Source organism: Bombus impatiens, unplaced genomic scaffold (assembly GCF_000188095.3).
Source record: "Bombus impatiens unplaced genomic scaffold, BIMP_2.2 scf_0673, whole genome shotgun sequence".
NCBI classification, from domain to species: Eukaryota; Metazoa; Arthropoda; class Insecta; order Hymenoptera; family Apidae; genus Bombus; species Bombus impatiens.
In genome coordinates this window covers 48,099-75,475 of record NT_177092.1, presented here as the reverse complement: position 1 = coordinate 75,475, position 27,377 = coordinate 48,099, and the positions used below count along the sequence as shown (strand labels likewise).

General features: G+C 33.4%; 2 protein-coding genes across 2 annotated transcripts in view; both read right to left on the bottom strand.

Annotated features, from left to right (window-relative positions):
- Positions 1 to 27,377, bottom strand: part of LOC105681248 — a 120,986-nt gene that overhangs the window by 86,762 nt on the left and 6,847 nt on the right. The window lies entirely within an intron of this gene.
- LOC100747980 overlaps positions 17,043 to 27,377 on the bottom strand; it is a 15,103-nt gene continuing 4,768 nt past the window's right edge. The window contains exon 5 of the mRNA XM_033322839.1: positions 17,043 to 17,272. Within this exon, the coding sequence (XP_033178730.1) occupies positions 17,113 to 17,272 (160 nt within the window). The 3' untranslated portion in view covers positions 17,043 to 17,112. The remainder of the gene's footprint in view (positions 17,273 to 27,377) is intronic.

Here is a 27,377-nt window from a genome sequence, read left to right as displayed (position 1 = left end):
ATATATATATATATATATATATGTATATATATATATATATATGTATATATATGTATGTATGTATATATATATATATATATATACGTACTTTGAACTCTGTTAAGAAATCTTAACGTAGAAAATTTAACCTAACTTAAAACCGCATAACATTCTTATGCAAATATAATTATACTTTACTCAAAGCAAATTTGAGATACGAACAGAACGAATCCGAACGCTAATGAGTCTACTATTTACTGCATATTTAAAAAAATGCATTCTTTGTATGAAATAAATTCTTTTATTAATTTGAATTTTCTCGTTTTTATTCTTCCATTTTCGAGTTTAACATTAATTTGAAATTATTATATTCTAACATATTATATTTATATTATATCTTCATAGATAAAAATGAAATCATAGAAACAATATTATTTTTTATTTAATATTTATTACCACATGCTTATTAATTCCTCGTTATTTAATAGGCAAGAGCGAAGGTATTCTTGTAATAGCCTTTTCCATCTTCATTCCTCGTCCGTATTTTCGCTGCATGAAAGAGAAATGTAAGTCTGTCGAAGAAGGAACACCTGACATTTGATTCGACAAGTAAGAGAGTGAACAGTACAGTGAGTCGGTGAAATATCGGACGAAGGTTATCGTTAAAAATTACGCTTTTTCCTATGGAATTGACTGCAGAATGAAATGAAGGACGTTCAATGAGGCGTGAAATAGCGGTAGATTCCTTAAAAAGTTAAGTGACTTGAATCGAACAGCATAAATTCAATCTAAGATAATATGGAGATTATTTGTCTCTTTCATTCAAACAGTTATCGATTGACGTTGACAACTTTATTCTAATTTATTCAGTTTACCCTCGCTAGAGATACTTTCACGTGCACTTAAAATAACAATATGAATAAAAGATGGTAGTTAAATACGTTTTTGTAGAGAATTATATTCACTTCTGTAGAAAGTAGCCTGGAATTAAAATAAATAAGTACTCGCTAAGTATAAAATTATACAGCAACATTGCGCACGAAATCGTGATTATAAGATGTAAGTTTCAGTGATGTAATTTGATCAGGAACTTGGCGATTACGTTCACGAAATCGTAAAATACCGATATAAAACATGAAGCAGGTAATGTAAATTTAATTTTATTTATAATCTTACAGACGTTATCTAAAAAATATGTAATCCTACGCCGCATAAGTATATAATATAAAATATATGTTTAACGGTGTTTCGCGTCTAATACTTTAAGAAATTCATGCAACACCTCTTCTTTTTCTTTCTTTCTTCGTACATAGCTAAATAAAATCACAGGCGCACGTACAAAGCATTCGCTCGCATACTTTCAGCTACATCTACTTGACGCATTTACGCTCCAAAGTACATCGTAAACACCGAAAGAAGCCACGCATGTTGCAAACTACGTACATCCAAAGCAAGAATTTAGGAAAAGATAGGTCGTTAACTTGTTCCGCTACGTGTAAAGGATCATTATACAAGAACTTTACAAGGAGAAACGGTATGCTACGTCTACGCGTATGTGCACGCATTACGATGACCTACCAAGATGAATTGCAAATTCATGGTACTTTGTAAGACAGAAATAGACTTTTAAACCAGATGAAAATGTCTGCGGACTAAATACGCCACCACGATGCCCTATATTCAGCAGCCAAATACAGAAACAGAACGCGGGACAAATGTAGAGGTATAACGTAGTTACATAGCAAACATTTGGGTTTAATCATAGCATCTTGTTTTCATATCATCAATGTCTTCAATCGTCTTTTCTTTTATTGACATTTTATTGACCCGTTGCATTGTTCAGGAGGTTCTAAAATAAGAAAACTATTTCACGGTGTTTTACACTGACAACTAGCTATTTTATTGCATTTTCATTTTTATAAAATCAGTTTCATCAAGTCACGATGTCGTACAATATGGTATAACTATAACAATAATGATAATAATAATTAAATTTACTTATTAAAATAGGTAAGTATAACGATAATACACCCGAGACTTGGTTGTCAGGTTGCTGATAACAAATTCCAAATATATCCTTCTCAATTTTACCTTAACTAAATTAAATTAATTAAATATCTTACTTTATTTAATGAAAATGGAAAAACAAACTTTTCCATCAAATACATTAGAGGTTTCGAAATAAATACACAGTAGAACGGTAAAGATTTCCCAACTTAATATGAAATATAAAACTCGAATATTGGACATAATTATATAGGGAACGGCGCGATGATCATTGAAAATTTTTTAACTTTCGAAAAAGTTCCAGATTAGCGTGATAAACGGCCGATGGAAGAGTAGATAGCAATAAACAAGGGTAACAATAAAATTAAAAGCGAGATAAGCGACTCGATGGCGAAACAGTCATACGCGGCGGAAATGGAAAGAGAAATCTGTTCATCAATGTTTTTTCTGCAGAGAAGATATGTATCCTTATATATAATTATAGAATGCACGAAGTATGAAATAACATTAACCTCCGGGTGTGTAAAAGTTAGACAATCAAATTGAAATCAACCATTCTTTATCTTTTTAAAGTAAAGAACATCTGTTCTAATTATTTCCTTAGTTGCATTATATTCATTCTAAATGAACGTCAATATTATACTTTCGAAATATTTGAATTTAAAGAAGGAAACGCTACACGAAAAGTACACGAAAAACAGATTGGAAAATCTTTATCGAAATAGAGAGAAATATAGGAAGAAATTGTTGTTCGGGATTTAGAGTGGCCGTCAGGTTATGCCTCAGACAACACATTTACCTTTTTTGGTGAACTCCGAATTGTCTACCTCCCCAAGGTGTAAACCTTACGATGCGGATATCATTAAGAGGCTAAGAAACACTCCAAGTGCCCGATGGGTCAGGGCAAAAGTAAAGAGCTGACAATACCAGAGGATATATACCCAGGAGAGTACAGTTAAATCATGGAAAAGCCGGGGACAGAAAGTCAGGATTTATGTCCTAAATCGTCGTACTGTTCGTGTTATACTACACCGTATTCTGTCTCAACAAGATCGTACAACCGTCAGAAGGTCAAACTCTTCGTGTATACTAAAGGTGCAAATAAATACATTATCAAACCATAATAATACTCGATGTATTTAATTTACCTCCTCCTTGAGCTCCTCAATCTCATTCAACCTTCTCCTTAATCTCATTCAAGGTTCACAATATCAACCGATTTAGTTGAGAATTCGCAACAATTGTATTTCGTTAATGGTTGATTTACGTATATTACAGTATAGATATATAAAAATATAAGAGTTCCGACAATTGTTAAAAATCTCGTTCGTAGAATTCTAGTTTTCAGACTTATCGAAGTATCAACATACATCTGAAATATTTAGAAGAATAATCTTCGAACAATCGAACTATCAAAAAGCTTTATGTAAGAAATGCAATGTAATTACTATTTTTAGGACCAGGGAAAGTTAAATCTTTCATTCGAATATCTTAAAATTACGCATTTCAAACATTCCAGAGAAGAATATCTGAAAAATTCAATTGTTTAAAAGTTCTACTTGGAATAATCAGGATAACTGTAACGATAAGAAAAAGTTAAATGATTTACTGAACGATGAAGTCATTTGAGTAAATATTTCTTTAAAAAGCTATTTCATTTCGCTCGTTACAATTGCCGTGTCTCATTTATTGCGAAATTGTACAAATTGATTCCTTTCAGATGGATCGCGAATTTCTGCTTCCTCGTTTCTGTCGCTAACTACGTACGAGATAAAGAATCAAAGTTAAGAATAGCACGTCAAAAGCATTAACGCGTGACTTCGTAAATCTCTCGGAGGACGCGAGTCTATTTAATTGCGGAAGCTAATGACAGTTGATGGCTGGCATACTTTCGAAAAATAAGTTTCGCAACGCACATTTTAACGAGGTTGCAAAGACATAAGAATGGGTACCCATAAAATGTTCAACGTAATTCAATCTCAGTTTCCGAGGCAGAATCATCTGCGTTCATTTTACGCTAACAGCTTTGTTCTTGCTTTTCCAGCATTCCGCTAAAATTCTATATTCTGGGAGAATTGTCATTTTATCGTTGCATTCCGTGAGAAATGGAATAATTTAAAAATGCATGGAAATACGGATTCTGATGAAACGCTGTGTTATTGGATTCATTATGAAGCGGCACAATGGCAAACGAAATGAAATATCGCTGTGGTAAACGAACATTTACGAGTACTTAGAACTTCAGTCTAAATGGCATATTCGTAATAACAAAACTCATAAAGATCATTCAAAGGGCTTCGACCCTTCGGTGTAATATACAAAAAGCGCTATTATAATGCGAGCGCACGTGCAGGAAATTAAATCCTACGTATGTGTGTAAGTGTATGAATAACAATATATATTCAGCTAGATAAAGATCATTCACTTTGACCACTAATATATGTACATCCTTCATATTTTTAATACTCTTTATCTGTTTTCATTGACGATATATATATGTACATTACATTTTTTATTATAATCTCTTAATACGAATTTATACTATTAATGTTATTTACTGGTGTTATACATGTTTCTATATTTATCATTTTACATAAATTCTCACAATTTAGATAGCTTCGTAACATTATAAAATTATGCCAACGAACGATCATCGATGAACTGCGGATTTTTATACATTTATGGGAGATTTAAAGGTAAGAAGATGCACGATATATACATAAAACGCAAATATATGTTATAATACTTAATAAATAAAATACTACTCCTACTTAGGTTGCATTACTTCAACAGTATTTATAGAAATATTCATTTGCTCGAATATCGGCAATCTGATCGTCTGAACATCTTAATAATAGAATACATTCGCGAATCGCTAATTACAAGATAAACGAACATAAGGCGACAATTAGTCGGCATACATTTTCTCTCTGGAAAACCTATGGGGAAAGTAAAAGGTTAGACCGCAGGAGCGTGTAGCCAGAGATAGAGATGCGTTCACGCGCATGCAAGTTCAGCAAGGACAAAGGAACGTGTCGAGGATGATGGAAAGCGAATGCACGTCGGTAATATTTCGTCTGACCGCGTCGACCAAACGTTCCGTGCTAGTTTCACCAGTGAAATGCAAACCATTCTTACGCGGCCAGCTACTGAAAGTGTCGGTGAAACCATCTAGCTTCCACTAATAAACACTTGCATGTATATTTACGATTTACGATACGTTCACTGGGCGTCTTCGTCGGCCAACCGAACAGATGTGTGTCAAAGGGTTCGTCTCGGGACAGGATGTCTGCTTTTCCTGTTATACATTCTCCTCCCGCAACGGAACTTTCGTTTTTAAATTTCTGGATCACGTTCGGACAGAGAGCTGGTTTGTCAGAGCAAAACAATAAAATAAAATATCGGTTGGTTTACAGCGGGATCGATGTCGAAACCGGTATCGGTAACGAGGAGTCCGATGGATCAGCAACGCGGATGGTAGTCAAGGATATCAGGTAAATTGCTTTTCGAGCTAGAATTTAGAGTTTCAAAGGCACGCACCGTTTCCAGGAAGCTACTTTGAAAAAGTTTCGAGCACTGTATTTACGTACAGGAAGAGCGAAGCGCAATTTTTATGACGGACCGAAGCAATTATAGATGATTGAAAGGTACAAGAAGTACCAAAGCAGTTTTGAACTTCGATCCTCGTACGTAGTCGTCGGCATTGTGCTTTTGAAAATGTAGCAAATTGTTTAACATAATAACGTATCATAGGAGTATGATACAATTGCTTGCGTTAGAATTTCTTAATATTTTTTCTTCGATTTTATAGCCACGCCAAAGTATTCATTTTATCCCTTCGATGGTTCGTTTAACTTTTATTACTGCCTCAAACAACAACGTTGCTGAAATATTGAAATCCGCGAAAGCACACTGTGTAAATAGATTGCTATTTACGAGGTAAAGTACTCCCAGAACCTAACACAAATGTATTAAAGGATCAGCGTATAAAATAACCACCTTGGGATACTATCTCGTGCCGCGCATCTATTTAAGTTGCCCAACAATCTGGTTACTATAAAGCACCTGTACAAACATCTGCGTCGATTTGCGCGGTCTACGGTGTCTACAGGAATTTTATAACAAACATCTTGGATATCAAATAACTACTTACACCAACCTATGTTTACAACTGAGAAGCGGACAATGTATGGAAACGGTTATTGTGGCTCGGATATAAAAGAATCATTAAACGTTTACAGACGCGTACAGTCCGTGCATTGTCCCAAGTCTTGGAAAATAGACGTTCGATTCTTTCAAACGATGTTCCGATCGTGAACCATGCCACGATGTAACACGTGAACAGTTTTCAATGCCAGCGACTCATTTCCTTCGTGAACAATGGACGCGACAACGTAACGTACACCGTATCTCTCTCCGTTTAATGTCACTTTGTTCGAGTTCGTAAATTGGTGGCATTGTGTAAAACTATAAACGTTATCCGAGAACAATTTTTCTGATTTTAGAGTAACGGGTGAAGGATAGATAGGCAAAATGGATAAAAGGAATATTTATAATAAATAGGGAAAGGATAAATGGATAATGCGATAGAGAGAACTATTTTTAAAAGCTATTTAGGTTGGTGGGCGGGGAATATATATAAACAGAAATATTGGAACGATATTTCAGTTGGTGGGGGAAGTATATTTAATTAATGATATATAAATTAATGAGAGAAGCATAAATTGATAATATAGAAGAAGTAAATTATAGTCTATATGGATAGGAATATTTTTAAAAAAGTATTTAAATAGGAAAAGGATAAATAGACAATGTGGATGAAAATATTTAAAAAAGTTTATTAAATTCATGGGAGAAGAACAAATTGGCAAAACAGATAAAACCGTTCGAAAAAATACTTAAATCAATGGAGGAATTAAGTCGCCACAATATTATAAGAATATTGAAAAAGAAAATTGAAAAAGCATTGCATTACTTGAATGTTAATTCATTGCGTTTTAAAAATATCTGTTTTTCTTTCAATGTTGACTTGAATAATAAGTCGATATATACTTTTTATTAAGTCCAATATTTTGCAAAGAACCATTAATATCCCCGATTTTCTAAATACAGATATCGCGATCAATTCATACTTTCCGCACTTTCGTGTATTTCAAATTCTTTTACGTGTAAAGTGAATGGAAAGAGCGTGTAGGTAAAATTATATCGGAATGCTCGAAAGGTAACTAGCCTTATTCTCACCTTCAATCAATAATGATGATTCACAAATAGTCCCCATTATCTCCTCATGGTAATAAGATAGGGCTAAAGAAAGGCATAGAGAATAGAAATACGTATGAGTCATTTGCATTAATTATGAAACAATACCCCTAGGAAAATACGAGAAAAGGTCGAATAAATGGTATCTACGATTATCATGCTTCTTAATTAAATATTAAATCTAGGTACTAATTAGAAAATTGATCAAAATCGCGATAAGTTAGGGTACATGGTAAATTCTATATCACGAATCATTATTTTTTATTTCAAAATTAGAACAAAATGTTGCGAGGAATATTTATTTAATTTTCTACCAACTTATTACGATACGATCATTTTTATTCAGGAAAAAGAAACTGTTACATTTAATTTAAACAAATTATTTTTACACTATTTGTTTTTAATTGGAGTTTAATGCCGATTTTATACTAGTAGAATTCTCTCGAGCTTATCATTATTAATATCTGATTTTTTATTATTATATTATTATTAATTGTCACATAGCACATTTAAGTATGCATTTCTGTGTGAAAGAACGAAACTTCAAACACGTAAAATATAACTATTACTAAATTACTCAAAACTAAATTTAAGAGATTCACTACAAAACCAAACTATTATTCCATAACTAGAATTTCTACACGTTTTCGCTAATTCGATAAAATAAAATTCTTACAAATACTTTTAATTCTTATTCTTATGTATATTTCAACTTAAAAAGTATTTTTAAAAAAGTATTTCAACTTAAAAAATCCCTAACAATAATTCCAATTATAAATACGCTATAAATATTCAGAAATAAGAGGGAATAATTCTTTCCCCTCCCAATTTACGAATACTTGGTAATGCTCCAAAATATTTTCTTTTATACTCTCAAAATTGCACGCTCCTTCTTTAGAACCACAAAATCTTTTGTATACTTTCAAAAATATCCAGGTTTATCGTCAATAAAAATCCATGTTTATCATGTCAGAAGGACAGGCTAACCGCTCGATCATCATACCTCCCCATAATTTATCCATTAAATCCTCTTTTAAAAAATTCGCATGCTAGACGTAGATAATGTAGAGAAGCAACGTCATGATAATAATAAATTTCGTCGAAACATAAAAACCTAATCTCTTCTGTCACGTTACTTCGTCAAACTTTTTCTGCCCGATGTATTTTTTTGTAATTTCCTCTTTCCTTTCTCCTTCATTAAATCGCAATGATATGAAACGCAACCTCTGATATATCTACCAACTAGACTCGTTTATACAACAATTACTCTGAATAATTAAAACTCTAAGACACTGTGCCCATATAAATCAAACCATCCGACTGTGAAACATAAAACATGTCTGTGTCCATTCACGAAAAAAAAAGAAAAAAAACGATACATACTCGATCAAGAACAGTACACATTTTTGCTCGAAAAACTTCGTAGAAACTTCAACGAATCGCAAAGGTGGCGCAACGCTAAAGAGTAACTGAGCACCTCGAAACGCTTCGCTGATCAAGAAACTGGTCAAAAAAGGACCGCGACAAGACCAGAAATTACTTATTAGCCTGGCTATTACGTCTCCACTAAGAATGAGACCCAATCCGGCACGAATTCACAATATCCGGAAAGAAACACGTGCGTCCCAAATAGTTATTAACGAGAGGAACAGTGATTCAAACATGCTCATGAATAAAAAGAAGAAAGAAAGAAGATAAAGAACGATCGTGCGAAATGTAAATCGGCGGTGAATTTTTCAAGTCGATTCAAAGCGAAGCCGCGAACAGAAAGAAACTCGATTGAAAGGTCGACGCGCGTGTCCTTAAAGAGATCGTGAATAAACGATGATTCGAAGCTGTTAGGCGAGGGTTGGAAATTGAACGTAGAAACTCAAGGTTGCGGATGCTTTCCAGCTTTGCACAAGTAGAATGTAGGCGGGTATTGTCATGCCGTGGTGAACGTTGTCCGAGTTTGAATGCGACATCAGACCGACGCGACGAGACGATAACTCGGCATTAATACGAACAAACACGTTCCCTTCGCGGCTTTAATACTTTAAACGATCGTGTAGCGGTTTACGCGATTCCATTTTATCTTTACGTCGCGCTTCGCTGCTATGCTATTTTGAACGCCGACACTGCGTTCATAATTCGTGTGCATTCGCGCGAAAGGACATTTTTTTCTCGCAAACATCTGTGTCAGACATTACAAAAATGGAAGCAATTAATATCCGATTAATAGCGTTGCAAAACAGCGAAGGCTCGTTATTAATAAAAGAAGCAAATATGGAGAAAATTAACGATAATTATTATATTATATTATACATAGTTTATAATATATAATTATTATATTATGTAGAATAGAATATATGTATATAAGTAGTATACGTATAATAATATTATATTATACATAATATAATAATTATGTATTATATACTGTTATTATGTGTTATATAATATTATTATTAACGTAATAATTATCGCTAATTTTCTCCACACCTGTTCTTTTTATTCGTAACGAGTACTCACTCCCTTCAAACAAGTACATCGCAACAATAGAAAGTATGGATACTGGTTGTGAAAAGTTCATAAACTGATCACATGAATACGTAACCAATTCGAACAAACTTTACACCTGTTGTTTGCAAAGCAAAAAAATTTTGAGTCCACGCGATCGTTGCAACAACCATCCGAATGTTTTTTAATTAAAAGTTTCCACCAGTTACGTTAAATTCCATTCCTATTTGGCAATCTCGTGTACTTGCATTCGTGTCATTTAATTGAAATCGCGTGATCGTACGTGAGAGAAAGCTCGTGTCCGATTCGAATTGCATGTTTAAAAAAGGTCTGCTAAACATTATTATTCGATAGTTAACAAACAATTGTGATATACGTATATGTTCTATATATATACATATATGTAAAATTTCACATACATGTAAATGTAAATTTACAGGAAATTCTGACAAAATATTAATATAAATACTGTTCAATGCTACACTTGCAAAATTGTAAAATATATTTAATCTATCCTATTGCAAAATGCTAATTTTAATTTTGCGAGTTAATGAAACATCGCTAAATAAGAATTTCAATAAATAATACTATGTAATGATACTATATATCATACATTATAGAAGTTGATAAATTCATAGCTACACAATGTTCTTTATTTCATCAATGCTGTGAATTTCACATTATACATATGCGTTCACTTTTAATTATTGTATTATTGCATTGTGAAGAACCATTTCTTCCACTTAATTAAGCTTCGTGAATAATAGCTTAAGTATTCTTTAATATCTCTCAATTAATTTGAGGTCCTCTTCCTATTTCACAAATACAGACCGTTCGAGAACAAGGATCCTTGTAAATTGCACTACCGTACAAAGATCACTACGAAATGTAATATCTTAAAATAAAGATATCAATAAAACGAACGTTTTAATTGCAAATAAAATTGACATTTACGAACCGTCTTTGGACCTATTAAAATTTTTCTCTAATAAAAATTACATTTTTGCTGCCCCTTCCTTCGACGTTATATACTGTTTTCAATAATTATAAGCAAATTAAGTTGAATAATGAATCTAGAAGATAATCTGCTCGATGTAATAACGAAAAAATATGGTCATTAAAAACGAATTAATCTTCAATTACTCCTTAATCTCATATTGCTCCTATATGATAATTAATCGAATAAGAATTGTATTGTGTATCTTGTCTATAAAAGTATAATTATTCATATAATTGACTGTTACTTCGATATCCAAAAGTTGTAAACTTTTATTATACCTTATTTTTTGATACTTTTATCGAATGTTTTATCATTAATTATTAAAGCATTTGATATAGTAATCTCCTAATATGTTATCTTTTTCATTTAGCAAGAGTCTCATTAAACGAACTGTGCAAGGCTTTCAAAGCCTCACCTATGTAATTTCTATTCACCGATTGACTACCGAATTGTATAAGCCATTGAAATTAAATATCCCACGTATTGTAAAACATTTTCATTCTAATACATTTACACACAAATCATAACATCGAAGACAACTAGATATATTTTAGAAGCTGAGAATAAATCCCATAATCATTAGTGCAGTAAAAAGACAAGTACGAAATATAATACTTTATTGATCAATTCAATATTCTTTTTAATTGGCAATATTATCATAATGTGGGCAACGGTGTATTCTTTATTTTCAAGTGAAAATCATTCTTCACTCTCTTGATCTTTACATCGAAATTTATACAAAAATTTTCAATATTTAAACTTGAAACTTACTTACAAAGAGCAGCATTTGGTTTACCCACGTAAGAATTAAATTAAATTGAAATAGTTACATACATTAAATAACAAAATATTAATTCACGCAACTAACTGTAATAATAATAATACAAAATTCTATTTTAATCATAAATAACCTTCGTTTATATTCCTCAGCATTAAACCAATATTTCTTTCATTCTTTATATTAAAGTAAATATTGGAAAAAATTGGTAAGTATTTTTTAAGATTAAATTTCATTGAAACATTTCAACCTTTAACTCGCAATACTTTTCACTTCGATGAATCAAACAAATTAATAATGCGAACGTAAACTTGCCGTATGTAAATTTTTGCACATAGGCCAACGTTCGAAATACTCAGATGGTATGAATAACCATGAAATTAACATAAATTAGAAAATCTGCTGTTCGCGTAATTTATGCGGGATGAATGCCTCCCACTTGCGATTTCTTAAACAGACAATGCGCTATTAAGAGCGCGTTACTAATTACCTTTATCCTTGTATTTCAGTGGCTAGGTAGTACAAGCGCTTTAAGGAGAGATCGAACACACAATTCCGTGTGAAAATGCAAGGAAAATTCTGCACTGAAAAACCACGATGTGCAATAAAAATGAAGTAGGAAATGAAGAAAGGTATTTAAATGGCAATATTTCCTTCTTATAACAGAATAATATTACGGTAAACGCGTTTTCTTCTTTTACTTCCGAGATCTTAAAATACAGTACCTCACGAAAGTGTTATATTGGAACACTTGTAGAAACTTTTACACGATTTACAATTACTTCTACACATTTCAGAATCCTCTTGCATAATTGAATCGATATTGGTAACGAAATTTTTTACGATACAAAGGTTATAAATTTTAGCGGTACTAGCATATTCTCTTGCGCAATAACTTAGAATGCTGTTGCAACACCCTTTCAAACTGATTAACTTTTTCAAAATTAGTTGAAAAATGCAATTACTTTCTTCTTGACGACTCTGACTAATTGCCATTTTTAAAAAATTGTTATTCTACGTCCCTTAGCAAACTAATTCTCCTAACTTCTTAAAACAACCCAAGTCGTTTCGTCTAATTTTAGAAAAGTTGTTCAATTCCAAGGAGTGTTGCGACAGTTTTGGAAGTTGCTGCATTTATTAAGAATATGTACCTATATCTTAAAAATGTATCTATCATTATTCTAGACTATTATAGACTAGAAAAATATATAATATTAACGTTTCACGTCGTACGAAATCATACTGTTACTTTTCTAGATTCGTGCAACGGCGAAACGCATCTCTTTTCCTTCTACTGAATACACAGTGACTTCCTCTTTCAGTTCCTGATTGTACTATTCATACGTGAATACCATTCATTACGAATTAATTACAAACATGCATACTAGATAAGTCCGACAGATGCATTCATGTACGTATTCGCGGGTAACAGATCTATCGAGATACTGAAATACTGATGCATGAAAAATTTCTCTCTGGATTGTGACAACGAAATAAATATTCGAGCAGATCGTAGCTATGAGACATCCTCTAACTTTATTCTAAATATTCGTGATAAATTAAAAAAATTCCAATTAAGTTTAACAATTACATGCGAGAATTAATTAAAATTGTAAACTCGTACAAATGGTGGCAATTAATAAACGCTAACTACGGGTACAATTAGTACCAGCTGCAAAATTATGCGTTCCAGGAAACAAAAAATGTAGCCTGTTCCTTAATTTAATCTGAAAATTAAGACACGGTGCTTTTTTCGCTCCTTTGATGTAAAATTCCTCAGATTGTTCGCAAAAGATACGATTGTGGGCAGCAGAATATTTGATAACTTGTATCAGATTACATTAAATCTGTTCTCTAGACAATTCTTATCGAACTCATTCTTTTGTGCGAAATTCTATTCTACCGACACGTTCAATAATTAGAGCCGCACTGCAACACATATTTTATCAACTAATCAGAACAGAGGATTATGAAATAAAACAAATACGCGTACATAATACGAAATCCTGGAAAATTCTATTAAAATATATTTCAAAAATTTCTTCGTTTGATATTACTTTTTAGATAAGCGTCGGGGAAGAATTTAAAGAATTACCTAAATTAAAAAATTATTAGGTTAAGGAAGAACCTTTTTTTAACTCTTCTATAATCTCATTGTTTGATGTTACGTTACTGTCACATATTAGAAAAAGTTAAAACTAATATTCTTCTTTTGTCGATAAAATTGTGCAATTTATATAAGACGAAATCAATTGACGAAGCGAGTTAGTGAAACGTACATCGACGCATTTACGTTTGTAAAAAGAGATTGATGAATAAAAACATTAACAGCTAGTTTACGTCACGAGTACAAGCATTAATCACATGTATCTGTTGTACTAAAATTTTCACATATATATGCGTACATTTTCTACGATTATTCACCGATACCTTTACCTTAATATGTAACAGCGACTTCCTGTAGAATATAACATAAAAGGTAAAAAGCTAATGATCAAACCTGTGTCACAAATTATGGTCCGATATCGTAATAACACTCTTATATCATTCATTATTTAAATAACATCGAGGCAATAACTTCGATATACATACATAACTCTGCTTTAAATATATATTATATATTAGTCTCTGAAATCAATAATATGTAACATGCTGCGCAATAAATTACTGTTTATGAATCTGTTTGACTATTTTTCATTTTTTGACAAATGCAAAAAATATAATACATTGATAAATCGTATAGAAAATTTACTATTATGATTATTATATTAATATTTATTAATTCGGTTACTATGGGGGATTATTCTGACCTCTTAATTTATTTGAAAAGACACGCAATTGTATCTTTCCTATTTTACTACCTTTAAGTGAAATCTAGGTATATTTGCCACCGCGTATTTTCAACTTCATAAAAAATTCGTTATAAGCAGCACAATTACCGTGGAAAATTTATATACGTCTGTGATCATATATGAGTTACACGCAAGATTTTACGTCTCAGCGGCGGAAATAACTTGTGCAAAGAACAGGAAAAACAATAAACAGGAAGGGTTCGCGCAGAAAATGCGCAAATCCATCCAGACTAAACAGGAAAATTACATCTTTACACAAAAATACTGGTTCGGTTAACCGGTTCAATGTTACTGGTTTAATTCGGATAAAACTTTGTCTGCCATTCTTGATATGTGATATATCTTCCTAATAATATTATCGAATAATGCAATTTATTATCAGATACAGCATACTTTAAAAATAAAAAATGTATAGGTAGTTCCATATAGAGATGATCTTAAAACCGTTTAATCTTTCTAATGATATTTTTCTATCGGCTACAATATTCAGAACTATAATTTGATCCCGTGGAACATTTATATGTCGGGTTACACTTTTTAGATAAGCGTCGGGGAAGAATTTAAAGAATTACCTAAATTAAAAAATTATTAGGTTAAGGAAGAACCTTTTTTTAACTCTTCTATAATCTCATTGTTTGATGTTACGTTACTGTCACATATTAGAAAAAGTTAAAACTAATATTCTTCTTTTGTCGATAAAATTGTGCAATTTATATAAGACGAAATCAATTGACGAAGCGAGTTAGTGAAACGTACATCGACGCATTTACGTTTGTAAAAAGAGATTGATGAATAAAAACATTAACAGCTAGTTTACGTCACGAGTACAAGCATTAATCACATGTATCTGTTGTACTAAAATTTTCACATATATATGCGTACATTTTCTACGATTATTCACCGATACCTTTACCTTAATATGTAACAGCGACTTCCTGTAGAATATAACATAAAAGGTAAAAAGCTAATGATCAAACCTGTGTCACAAATTATGGTCCGATATCGTAATAACACTCTTATATCATTCATTATTTAAATAACATCGAGGCAATAACTTCGATATACATACATAACTCTGCTTTAAATATATATTATATATTAGTCTCTGAAATCAATAATATGTAACATGCTGCGCAATAAATTACTGTTTATGAATCTGTTTGACTATTTTTCATTTTTTGACAAATGCAAAAAATATAATACATTGATAAATCGTATAGAAAATTTACTATTATGATTATTATATTAATATTTATTAATTCGGTTACTATGGGGGATTATTCTGACCTCTTAATTTATTTGAAAAGACACGCAATTGTATCTTTCCTATTTTACTACCTTTAAGTGAAATCTAGGTATATTTGCCACCGCGTATTTTCAACTTCATAAAAAATTCGTTATAAGCAGCACAATTACCGTGGAAAATTTATATACGTCTGTGATCATATATGAGTTACACGCAAGATTTTACGTCTCAGCGGCGGAAATAACTTGTGCAAAGAACAGGAAAAACAATAAACAGGAAGGGTTCGCGCAGAAAATGCGCAAATCCATCCAGACTAAACAGGAAAATTACATCTTTACACAAAAATACTGGTTCGGTTAACCGGTTCAATGTTACTGGTTTAATTCGGATAAAACTTTGTCTGCCATTCTTGATATGTGATATATCTTCCTAATAATATTATCGAATAATGCAATTTATTATCAGATACAGCATACTTTAAAAATAAAAAATGTATAGGTAGTTCCATATAGAGATGATCTTAAAACCGTTTAATCTTTCTAATGATATTTTTCTATCGGCTACAATATTCAGAACTATAATTTGATCCCGTGGAACATTTATATGTCGGGTTACGGTTGGAATTTTGGGCGTTTGATGAACCTTCGCTCAAATTTACCATCGCTGTTTTAGCTGATATTTATTGGTACAAATGTGGTCACTACAAGAGGCTATAAGTAATAGCGGCGATCGGATGGTCGAGATGTTGATGACAACGAATTCAGATTCGATAACGAATCCACGGTCCACGGGATGACGAATGCGATGTGATACACGTATGACTCCACGTACAAGTAAAACTTAGACTTAAAAAGACTGCATGAACTGACCCGCAGTCCAAGTGGAACTGCCCTTATATATTCTTCTCCCTACCTCTCTTTGTTTTTTAAGGAGAGCTATATAATCATTCCATACCTCTGTCAGGTACACGTCCCTTCCGTGACCGTGGCTACGTTCAGTGACTCGTTATGTTACTTCAAGCCCAAGCCCATCGTCATAAAATCGGATTAGAACATTAAAACTTAGAACATTAAAATTTCTTAGTTTTATTACTTAAGTGTAGCTATAGTAAAAGTCTGGACTAGGCTATTGGAGTTTTTCCCAACATTCCAAAAGGGAAGCCTCGATGTCCTTTCATGTCCGACATATATATTCGGAAATTAATCGTTCAAATATTTACGTTCGTTTGCTGAATTATTGCCTGCAATTATATAAGGAATAATAGAAAATATGTTATTTCGATAACCAGCAATATCAAAAATCTATAATTTTTTTTAATACATTGCGTGTTATCAGGATATTGTAGGAATGTGATATACATAACACAGATCATTAATAAAAGAAGGAAATTTTAAGAAATATATTAGATAATAAAAACACGTTTACTAAAAAAAAAAAGAAGATCGTTTCTTTATTAAGTCTATCATATTGAGAATTACGGTTTCAACAGCAAATGTCAGTATATAGTTGGTTCATCATCGTTGCGGCAAATTGGCTTGCGTATTACCCTGTCTACACTTAACATGCCGCTGAAAAACTGCGGCGTTACGTCCTGTCCTATTCTTTGATTACGTACTTCCAGATGATCGTTTCCCGACATGCTACTAATTTCACTCCTAAGATTCGATAAAAATGTATTATTACTATTGCTCGTCGAGTATAAAATAAGAAAGAAGAGACTCTATTCAGACGATAGATTTCAAAAATTTTCCAAAGATTTTAATTCCTTTTAATAAAAATTCCTTAGAATTCCTTTTAATAAAAATATAAAAAAATATAGAAGAACATAGAAGTACATATTTAACTCGTTAAGAAATTCTATGATATAAATCCAGTTCGTTTACTGAAAATATTTTCAGGACAAATCCGGTTCGTTTACTGAAAAAATTTTCACTGATGTTTATTTTTACTCGTTTGCCTTCTTGCTTAACTTTTGCAATTTTAACTACAACTCCAATTTTTATAGCATAGTGTACAAGTTTGACCTGTGTCACGAATCAATAGATAAACAGATATTATAATCGTATTTCATTTTATGAGGAGATCGATATGAACTGTTCAATGTATAGAATGATTAATTACGAATACACGTTGAAAACTTGAATGTTCGCCAATTTGAATTTCTCAGCTGAGAAATGTCCCGTTTAATGAATAATGGGAGAAACGTGAAGCTATATCCTCCAAGAATTTCAATGGAACGGAAAGCAGAAATGTCCCGAAGCTATCGCATACGCGAAATTTATAGTTAACCTTATAAATCGTACAATAAATTTCGCATGACTGCAATGGAGGATATAGGGAGGTTACGCATAGGTGTCTATGTATCTCTTCCTGTATCGGTTTTATCGTACATGCATATCTAACAATAAAGCATGTTTTACGGTTTATTTGTCGCTCATATTGCCATAAATATTAGAAAATTTGCGCTCACATTATTTCATTACTGTTTTACGCTTTGATTGAGAAATCGATAAATTCAAAAATAAAGAAAAATCAATAACCGATATTTATTTAATTATTACAAATAATTTAATATTTATTATTCCTACTTTTAACTTTCAAAATTACATGTTCCAGTGTAATTAAATTGTCCATCCTTGCAGCTCTGTCATTCTTTAAAAATTTCTCAGCTTTCGCGTATTATAGAACTTTGTCAAATAAAATTATTCACGAAGTATCTCGGCAAGAAGATACAAAATTACATTTCTCATTGAAATTACCGATTTTGAAAGCTACGCTAATTTAAACATTTTCTATTCGTTTTCATCATAAACTTTGTATAAACCCATTTTATTCTAAACTTTATTATAAGCTATTTCTCGTAAAAATATATTTTCATAAGAAGCATTAGACTGTTATATTTTAATGGTTTCTATACACGCCACGTCTTGTAGGCTTCTTAAATCAGTAATTCCGTTAAATTACTCAGAAACGCTGGTTTTATCCTACTTAACTCTGCAACATCTGTGGTCAGCATCTATAAACCAAATAGGAAATCTCTGAAAGCTAAGAAAAGGATCTTCCAACGCAAAGCGCCTGAAACGTGGGATTTACCAACGAATTAATTACGACGACGATATTCCACAGCGAGAAACGTTCGTCATCGCGTAATACGATAGCGTGGGCATTTCCATAAGCGAGATTAGCGTTCGTGGACGACGATTGAACAGACTGGCCGGAAGGAAAGACGTTCGTCGTGGTTTTGTCTCGACTTTACGACGCGGTGCGTTGCGTGCGGATACGTGGAAGACCCGTAGGACGAGCACTTTTACTTTCCAAAGCGATAAGTAAAACCGTGCGTGACGCCCGTCACATACGAACATCTTCGCACACCACGGAAAACAGAATCGGATGAACGCCTACGAACTACGAAACGAACGAACAACGTGGGTTCTCACTAAAAAACCCCTCGATGCGCATGCACGCACGCCCACCCACCTAATCATCGACGTATCGTGTGCTTACCTACACCATCTTATAGCACGTACATATTAAGAAAATCGGAATAGAAGCTGTTTAATAAGCCCGAAAAAAAGACGTGTCAAAAAAGTGAACGTGAACGTGACTAAGAATAGCGTTCACACCTTATACGATTCGTACAATTATATATCGACTCGAGGCAGACCGCATTCTCAAAGTTTTATGAATCGAGAGTCATATTTTCGAGGAAGATAATTTTTTGCAACTCGCTAAAAGATCGTACGAATTGTAATTGCTTTCGAGGGTTGATTAAGAAGTACTAAATTGATATAGTTCGATATACTTCGATATAAGAGAAAAGTAGCATAGTAATTCTCATGTTATCCGATGAGAATCGAATTCCTGACGAACGTATAAACTACCCTCGTATTTTAACATTTAACACGACACATCTGCAATCAACTCGCGACTCACGGTGTGAAATACTCGAATTTCCACGATTTCATAGAATTATGGAATTTAGACGAACAGAATAATAGGAACCAAAAAGATTCTGGATACTACTTTTTCGTAAGTACAACGTGAATTTGATAGAATTCAACGATGTAAATTAATTAAAGGAAATTTCTGTTCTTAGTAACCTAGAATCGAATTTTTCAATGACCGCGTACTTGCTTACTTAGCAACGTTCTATTGACCTAATTGAAATATGTACGTAATATGCAACGCAGTGATTAAAAAATAAGGTAATATATTGGAATAACGAATTATGTATTTGATTGGTATCAAAGGTATAAATTGTTAAACCTTCCTATTCCGCTGATGCCGCTATGTCGTATGCGAATTCTCATTTAATTTTATTTTTATCGCTATGAAATGGAAGAAGCCAAGAAAGTTACCGTATAAATAAAAATTCATAGACATTTAGAGTTTTTCTCTTTTCGAAATGTAACTTTTGAATTTCAAAAATCTCCCCTGCAAAAGAATTTCTGGAATTTCTGGCTAATCGTACCTAGAACTTCCGAGAATGCATGAGATTAACCTCCTCGATGACCGTATGGCTACATATTTAGAATTCTAAAGTAGAATGTTACTTTCGTCTCGGAAACTAATCATAGAATTGCGAATAAGTTTTATTCCATTTGTAAGCCGTTCTTAGATATTTCTAAATGTCGAAATATTTGTACGAATTACTCGTTTATCATGAAACAGATAAAAATATCCTAAATAAATGATGAAAGGGTGAATCAACCGTTTTGCTGATGACCTCTCCCGAGATTGGAAAATATATTAACATATATTTATACGCGTCTTTGTATAAAATATGAGATGTATTTAATCAATGAATGAATAAAAGAATTGCACGCTACACTTCGTTATTAACGTACGATCCTCACATCTATTACATATACATACGTAATATAAAATTACACAGCAGTGTCTCCCATAGACAACGCTAACATAATATACCTTGATTTCTAAAAAAAAAAAATGAACATAACTCATCGTGGTAACATATAGCCCCTATCAATTTGCAACGTATAAATTATAGTAGCATTAAATTACTGCATCACTCCCTTAATCGACTGAAGAATATCCACTTGATGAAGAATAAATTTTTTAATTATCCGATAAATTGAATAATAAATACTTCTATGCAATACAATACGCTAATTTATACCAGATCATAAATATAATTATAAGTCTACAATAAACAAGAATTTTAATCTATACATACAAGCTATAAATATAGACTAAAATTTTCTGCAGTAAATGCAACATCGATGCGCTGATAATTAGCCATTTCTCGAAGCTTACGTAAACTTGACATAATTAGAAATAAAATGCTCCTTTATTCTCAGTTAACGATTGATCATAAATCAAACACACGTGTACGCTTCATGGCGTACTACGAAACACGCGATTAAAGTTTGTAAGACACACCGTACGTGATAATGCGACGAGAAAATTCTAGTAGCGAAGCAACGAATCACGCAACTCGAGAATGTTAATTTCGTATACCAATTCGTCTAACTACATCTGTTAATCTTTAGCGATCTCATCTTAAAAAGTCAGATTCATCGCCTCAAGGGTTTATGACCAATAATTAATTCGATAACACCAAATGACAAACATTTCACGTTAATGAACTTCAACTTCGTTGATAGTAACACAGTCTTGTAACACGTTCACTGTATACGTCTTGAATCTGAGTCGGTGCTACAAATATGGTGAATTTAATAGAATTCCATATTGTAATCGAATTAATTTTCTGTGATTTATAACGTTGGCACACAGAAGTATAAAAACGTAACTATTAATCGATTAAGCTTGTTTTCTTGATATATGTTTCCCATTTCCTGGCAATCTGATGCTGCTGCTATTGTTTTCTTTAGATATAAAAAGAAACAATAAAAACTTTTCACAAATCACCTTGCAATTACCGGCCCTTTTTAACTTTTTCAAATGTCCTACTTTTTGTTTTATAAATCTATTTAAATTTTTGAAAAACCCATTAAATGATTCTTTCGCGAATAGAACCTTTCACAAAAACCAAAGCATTTCTCGACATATCTTCACTGCACACACGCATCGTGATACAGTTTAAATTCACACGGAATAATTATTCTAAATTTCATTAAAGTCACCCATATCTTCCGCTCGCCTAAACCAACATTAAACAACTACAACGAACAGCCACGAAGATTTTAAAAGCAGGCGGATAGTACGGAACAGAACATTGAAATAACACTATTTTCTAAGTCATGTGAAATCTGGTAATCATCGATCAACTGTTTCCAACATTGGTTACATTTTCACGTATTACAACCTAATAACACAGACATTAATGAAAACCAGATCGCCAATGAACGCGTTAACCTGCTGCTTAATGACTTCCTAGACCATCAGTGTATCTTGCCAATTCATCATCTCGCTATAACCACAGTTCCATCCAGATACTTGCCATCACGATTCGGCGCAGAACCCCTGGTCGCGAGTTCCGCATTGGTTGCAGTCGGCGAAATTCTTAACTAAAATACGCGAGCCAGGATCACGAGACAGCGGTTAGCCGTTCGTTCTTCCTTAATCGAAAATTTTGCAAAGCTTATCGGCACGCCACAGTCGCCCGTACACGACTATATAGCTACCCTGGTTCTCTATAACCGTACCACACAATCGACCGACCAACGAATCCATATTCCGTGCCAGGATGCACCTGCCTCCCTGACAAATCGCCAAAGTTATTCCAACGGCAAAGCACGATTTACCCTTTCATTAGAGTCGAAGAATCTGTAACGAGAAGTAGGTGGTCGGAAGGAGAAGCGAACTCGGCTCATGTAACCGCAAGCACGCAGTTTTAAACGAGAGAAATTTCTCCGTTGCTCGAATTTCTGCTTGCATAATCAGTACCTACGCGGAGAAAGTGAAGTTCTTTATCGGGAGACTGATGCCCGGAGAATGTCAGCGTTTTGTCATTTGTTGCCCTTATACGACATTTTTCATATGCAGATACGTCTATCACTGGCGAAGCGTCATAGCTTTGATACTTTGTTATTCGGGGTTATTTGACGCCAAAACTGCGGGGATAACCGAAATAAATAACGCGTAATATTTTGTAAGAATTATTGTATATCATAATATTATGTTATTTTATATCAGAATGTTCGTAGATCTGCGGTGGAACAGTTTGAGGAGTTCGAATGATTTTTTTGCAAAATATACAATTTGTACTGAGTTCTCGACTTTCTTCGAGAGAGAAATATTATTTACCCGTTGTATAACCAGTTTTACATAATACTTTGTACGATAGTATTATCAATAATCCTCTTAGCAACGATAACACGAAAATTACAGATTTACGCGCGACTAGTAATTGTAGCATAGACCTAATTTTAATGGTCGGTTTAGCCTCACTGCCTCACTACGTTATCTGTCTGATTACTTTATCTTCGCACGTGTACATTATAAAATCAATTATACGTCATACGATTTCGACAGCTGTTCCTACTACATATTTAATTTTCTTCGATTTATTCAGCCTCACTTTCGATAAGCTTTGCTCGACTTGCGCATTCAACGTGTTGACAAATTAAATCGTAGAATCCTAGATAACACAAAATAAAGCAAAGCTGATATTCTTCGCTTATTTTTCTATTTTTCTTATTTTTTCCCTCATTCGTGCACATACAATGTTTCACGAAACGCACAATACACGTTCTTCTCCGTGGCCAGAGACAAAGAACTCTATAAATAACAGATGAAATTAATATTTCAATGTGCATTACCCCACACGACTTTCTCAAATGAGGTGACCGATAGATACAAATGTACTTGGTGTACACAAGCGTACGAAACGAATGAGTCACGATCAGACGTAACCACGGCTCGGTCGAACGCAGCCTGTAATCAAATAGGATCTCCGTACGATCCAGTGAGCAAAACGCATACTCGTGAAAGTCCGGCACCTCGCGTTACAAGCAAAACTCGTTCAGTTACACTTCACTGTCTGAATATAATAAAGCCAATACGTTTCGATAGAAACTGAATTCGTCCATACTGCCGATCGGTTCGCGTGTTGCAAAATCGAAAACACGAGGAAACGAGTTCACGTGCATACATCGTGAATCATTCTCTCCGTTAATTGCTCCTTCGACCGGTGAGAAGAAAGAATTCGACCCAATGATCTGTACGATTCGAATAAAAGATGCATTGTATGGAAACAGAAACGGGTATCGATTCGTACGATAACAATGGACAAAGTTCGTTATTAAATAGAGATTGTCATTAAGTATAGGAGAAGATTTTGTACCTTTCATTTTATATTGTATTTCGTTACTTCACGTGCATACAGGTACGTGTGAAAATGCTCATGAAAGTATTTAAAAACTTATCCGCGATACTTATTATTCGATACTTTGATAGTAATTTAATTTTAGTTTAATTTATTTAATTTGAAATTGCAAGATAGACAATTATACATATATATAACTGACGTGGTTGGTTGTAAAAATATGAATATCATACAGGTGTTGCGATATAAGAAGCAGTCCGCAGTAGAGAAATAGAAGAAATAAAACACGATACATAGTTGAGACTTTGTTGCATAGCGAATAATAGCGAATGTATGAAACGAACGATGCTCTATCCAGGATGTCAAGTTTCTAATGATCCTGTAATTCCTTCCTTATTGCATTCGGAAGTAGATTAATTGTAATTTCATATTTTCATTACGCGTTACACGGTTGATTCGATCAGTCAAATTGTAAATCAGGAAACCAAAGGAGAAATGGTACGCTATATGAAAATCGATTGGCTCGGCTCCATGCCGCGGCGTAACGATGGTAGAATAGATGCAATGTTTCCTTCGTGAAATCACCTCGACAAATCATTTCACTTCGTGCAAGGATCTCAGATTTCCTTTCCATTGCCTTTCATACGCCAGACGTGCTTTTGACTTCTCCTACTTTTATTCTATCCTCAACTAGAAACGTCTGGACAATTTGTCCCTTATAGATTGTACAGACTGATCAAAATAACTAGAAATGTACAGTTTTAATTAAACGCGAAATGGACATGTAACATCTACAATTAATACTTAACCGGTATTTGTGATTAATACCTGATAGTATGCTAAATCTCTTGAATAAACTGCTGATCCTCTAACACAGTTTTTTCTATATATTATAATTGACATTCTACTACAGTACAGTTTAATCTATGTATTTTTTCTCTATATTCAAAATTAGAAATAACTTTTGCAAAAAAAATTAATTCTGTTCCCTTATTATCTTTTCCGTTTAAACCGATCCGATAGTGGCTCGGTTAAAGAAATACGTACAAATTATATTAGTCTTCAGTTATTGAAAAAATACATATTCTTACTGCAATACGCGCTAGAACTTGTGCAAAACGCTACACGTTTAACTGCTCTACTTTTAAATTATGTGAAGATTAGATAAGAAATATAGAGATCGAAAGCAGAGTAAATAGCATACGCATTGTAAACTGTTCCTTTTTTCTCCCCCTTTTTTTTTTTTTTTAGAACGACAGACTTAAAAATTTAAGAGAATAGCAAGTGTGCCACCGTTAGAATGATCCGAGTGGTTCGCAGAATTTGATGACATTATGTTAATCGGACCTACGAAAGCATAACTGGAACTAACAATGAATTGCACCTCGAATAGGGTTAATCTGGTTTACGGAACCGTGCACTGTTATTTGAAGAAAATCGAGAAAATACCAGGAAATGTAGGATAATGGGTCTTTTAAGAACACAAAATATAAGCTTATTCTTTTGTTGATTCAATGCATATAGATATAAATTATTTCTAGCCTGAATTATTACTTAAAAGAAGGAATGTATCGCGTATATCAACGTCGTTAAAATACAATGAAGCAATAAAGATAAACGACCAGAATCAAGCACAAAGTGGCAGTCTTTATTTATTACTGAAAATGCATGTAGAAGTTTGTGGAATATTGTGTTCCTATTGTGTGTTGTATAAAACATCTTGAAATTTCAGTAGTACTGTGACGAAAATATTGGCAACACTTGAAATCAATTGGAAATTAAATATAGAAATTACAGAATATTTACTGTGAACATATGTTCGATAAAAAATTAGGATACAGCAAGAATAGATATCATAAGAATATATTAAATGTTAAAAATGCTTCTACTGAATATTACGGTCTATTAATACAATAGTGTTTAAGCAGCATTTTCTGTGATCTATGCGATACTTGCACTAAATATCTCGTAGTTTCTATGTACATTCTTAGATTTTTCTGCAACATGAGTATCGAGTCTCGTTACAGCGCTAATCGAATTTCAAAATGTTTCGTATAAAACACGTAATATATTCGCAAAAGCCTTCTATAGATGTTCGAATACTTTCGTGAGCCACTATAGGTACACGCCAGCGACTGGCTGTTCCAGCGTTCAAAAATCAGTGAAAAATTAAGGAAATAATTTTTACTACACATCAACTTTCATTTGCACAATTTCTTTCTACGAACTTTTATTTTCTAATCCCAAATACACCGCTAACCAATTTCGAAGGAAAAAAATTCCCGTCACAGACCAACAATCGCCTCTTAAAGTTCACTCGTCTGTGTCGTTCGGCTCGGTTAATAAGAGTAAAGACGATCTACCGGTTGAAACTGTTTCCGACGATGCGGCGTTCTACCCAGAGTATCGGCAACATTCAACGAATGCAAACCGACCACAATAACGATACCGTTACCAATTTTTTAACGCGGTTAGCACGCGAATAGGTTTACCGAGGAGAGCCGCACGATGCGCCACAATCTTCCACTCGATAGTCATGCCACTCCGCGCAGTTATACACTCGATATCCTTGCGCTTCGGCGTGCCCTGCGGCTTGCGAGTGCGCTACGAAACATGCGCACGCGAAAACCAAAGCAAAACAAGAAAATACTGCGCGTGCAACGTGTTTCACCGCAAATATTAGATCGAGTAACGAGCTCGTATCAATTTTAAAGGGACGCGCGCGTTTCGCAGACCAGATGTGCTGTTGATGATCAGCGATAATTAATGATAGCTAGATAAAGTGATTCGGGGCTTGAAATGTTATTGTATGTTTATGTGAAATTAAATAAAAATACATTTATATGAAAAATACTCGATTCGTTTTCACGTGTTGCACCACGATTTCGGAGTCACCCTACTCATTGCTTGTTGCCTCAGTATCGAACCAGTCGCTATATAGAACTCATGGTAGATTGAGAATCATAACAGCGCGAGTCAAAAATTTGAGAACCTGAATACAGTTACGTATTTTAACTTCAAAATTTATCGTTGGTTTTATGATCAATTAAATTATTCTCTGCTACCATACATCTTTATGACTTGAAGAAATATAATCAACGTTTTGTGATAATAAACGTAGAACGCTATTTTATGGAAACTAGGCAGTGAACTGACCTACACCATTATGCTTCTTAGCTATATATTAGCTGCATATATTATACACCAACATTCAAACACATGAAATTTGTTGTATCGACATATACAGGGTGGTTGGTAACTAGTGGTACAAGCGGAAAGGGGGTGATTCTACGCGAAAAAAGAAGTCGAAAATATAGAATAACAATTTTTATTTTTTTTTTTAATTTTTCCATCGAGACAACGATCTACAGTGAGAGCCGTTATAACGTACCGCACGCGTACCGAGCGAAAATTCAAAGTCGATTTTCTCGAAAACAAAGCATCAAACGAAAAATTTTTATTCTACATTTTCGACTTCTTTTTTCTCGTAGAATCACCCCCTTTCCGCT